The 807-nt window shown below is 42.8% G+C and overlaps 1 protein-coding gene across 1 annotated transcript in view; it reads left to right on the top strand.

Annotated features, from left to right (window-relative positions):
- The window catches only part of LOC307081403 (trypsin-like), a gene marked incomplete at its 5' end in the record, with an annotated part of 20,738 nt that extends 20,557 nt beyond the window's left edge, over positions 1-181 (top strand). Inside the window, one exon of the mRNA XM_079744559.1 lies at positions 1-181. This exon is cut by the window's left edge and continues 49 nt beyond it. Within this exon, the coding sequence (XP_079600685.1) occupies positions 1-104 (104 nt within the window). The 3' untranslated portion in view covers positions 105-181.
- Between the last annotated feature and the right edge of the window lie 626 nt (positions 182-807).

Below are 807 nucleotides of genomic sequence, written 5' to 3' on the forward strand. Positions count from 1 at the left end.
TGTCCTGGGGACAGGGCTGCGCTGAGCCCAACTACCCCGGCGTGTACGTCAAGGTGTACGAGTTCCTCTCCTGGATCCAAAGCACACTGGATGCCAACCCCTGAACTGACCAAGCAGATTGAGTCCAACGCTCCCCCCCTCCTTCATCTTGCCTCTCTTCTCCAATCTCTTCCTTGCTTCTTTCATCCCACTTGAATCCAACTCATAAACTCCTCAAAAAGTATCCTGCCAGCTTGGACGCCAAGTCCGAGATCGACGGAATGTGTAGTGAATAAAAGCAATATCTACATGCTCATCCCTGTTGTTGCGTCTGTAGTTGAATGACCTGTTGGAAAACCTCCAAGTCAAACAATACAAATTATCTTTAGAAAAAAAAAAATCATTATCTGCAATAATGAACGCATTAATCCAAAGTACAAATGTGTTAAATCACATTTCATCACAACGGATATCATACAATGTCATGAGGTAGCACATATCAGTTTCATTAACCACATTAGCCGCACTAATTACCCCATTTTGATCTGCTCACAAATGTATTAAAAACCATCTCTTTTGGCCGCAAGTGAAACACTACACCACTTAAACATACAAATTAAAGGGTCAAAACATTTGAATGAGTTCTGTATCTAATGGAAGAGCGAGCTACAGTAACAATATGGCAATTCAAATACACAGATTGGATGAACACCAAATAAAATCCATTATCCCTTAACCATAAGTGTGGGAGTGTGTGGATGATGGCTGGTTTAAGCAGCCTTACCTGGTGGAATCTGATTGGACTCTGGGGCTGGGTGAGGCTGCACA

Source organism: Pollachius pollachius, assembly GCF_949987615.1.
Source record: "Pollachius pollachius genome assembly, chromosome: 1".
In the NCBI taxonomy this organism is placed as follows: domain Eukaryota; kingdom Metazoa; phylum Chordata; class Actinopteri; order Gadiformes; family Gadidae; genus Pollachius; species Pollachius pollachius.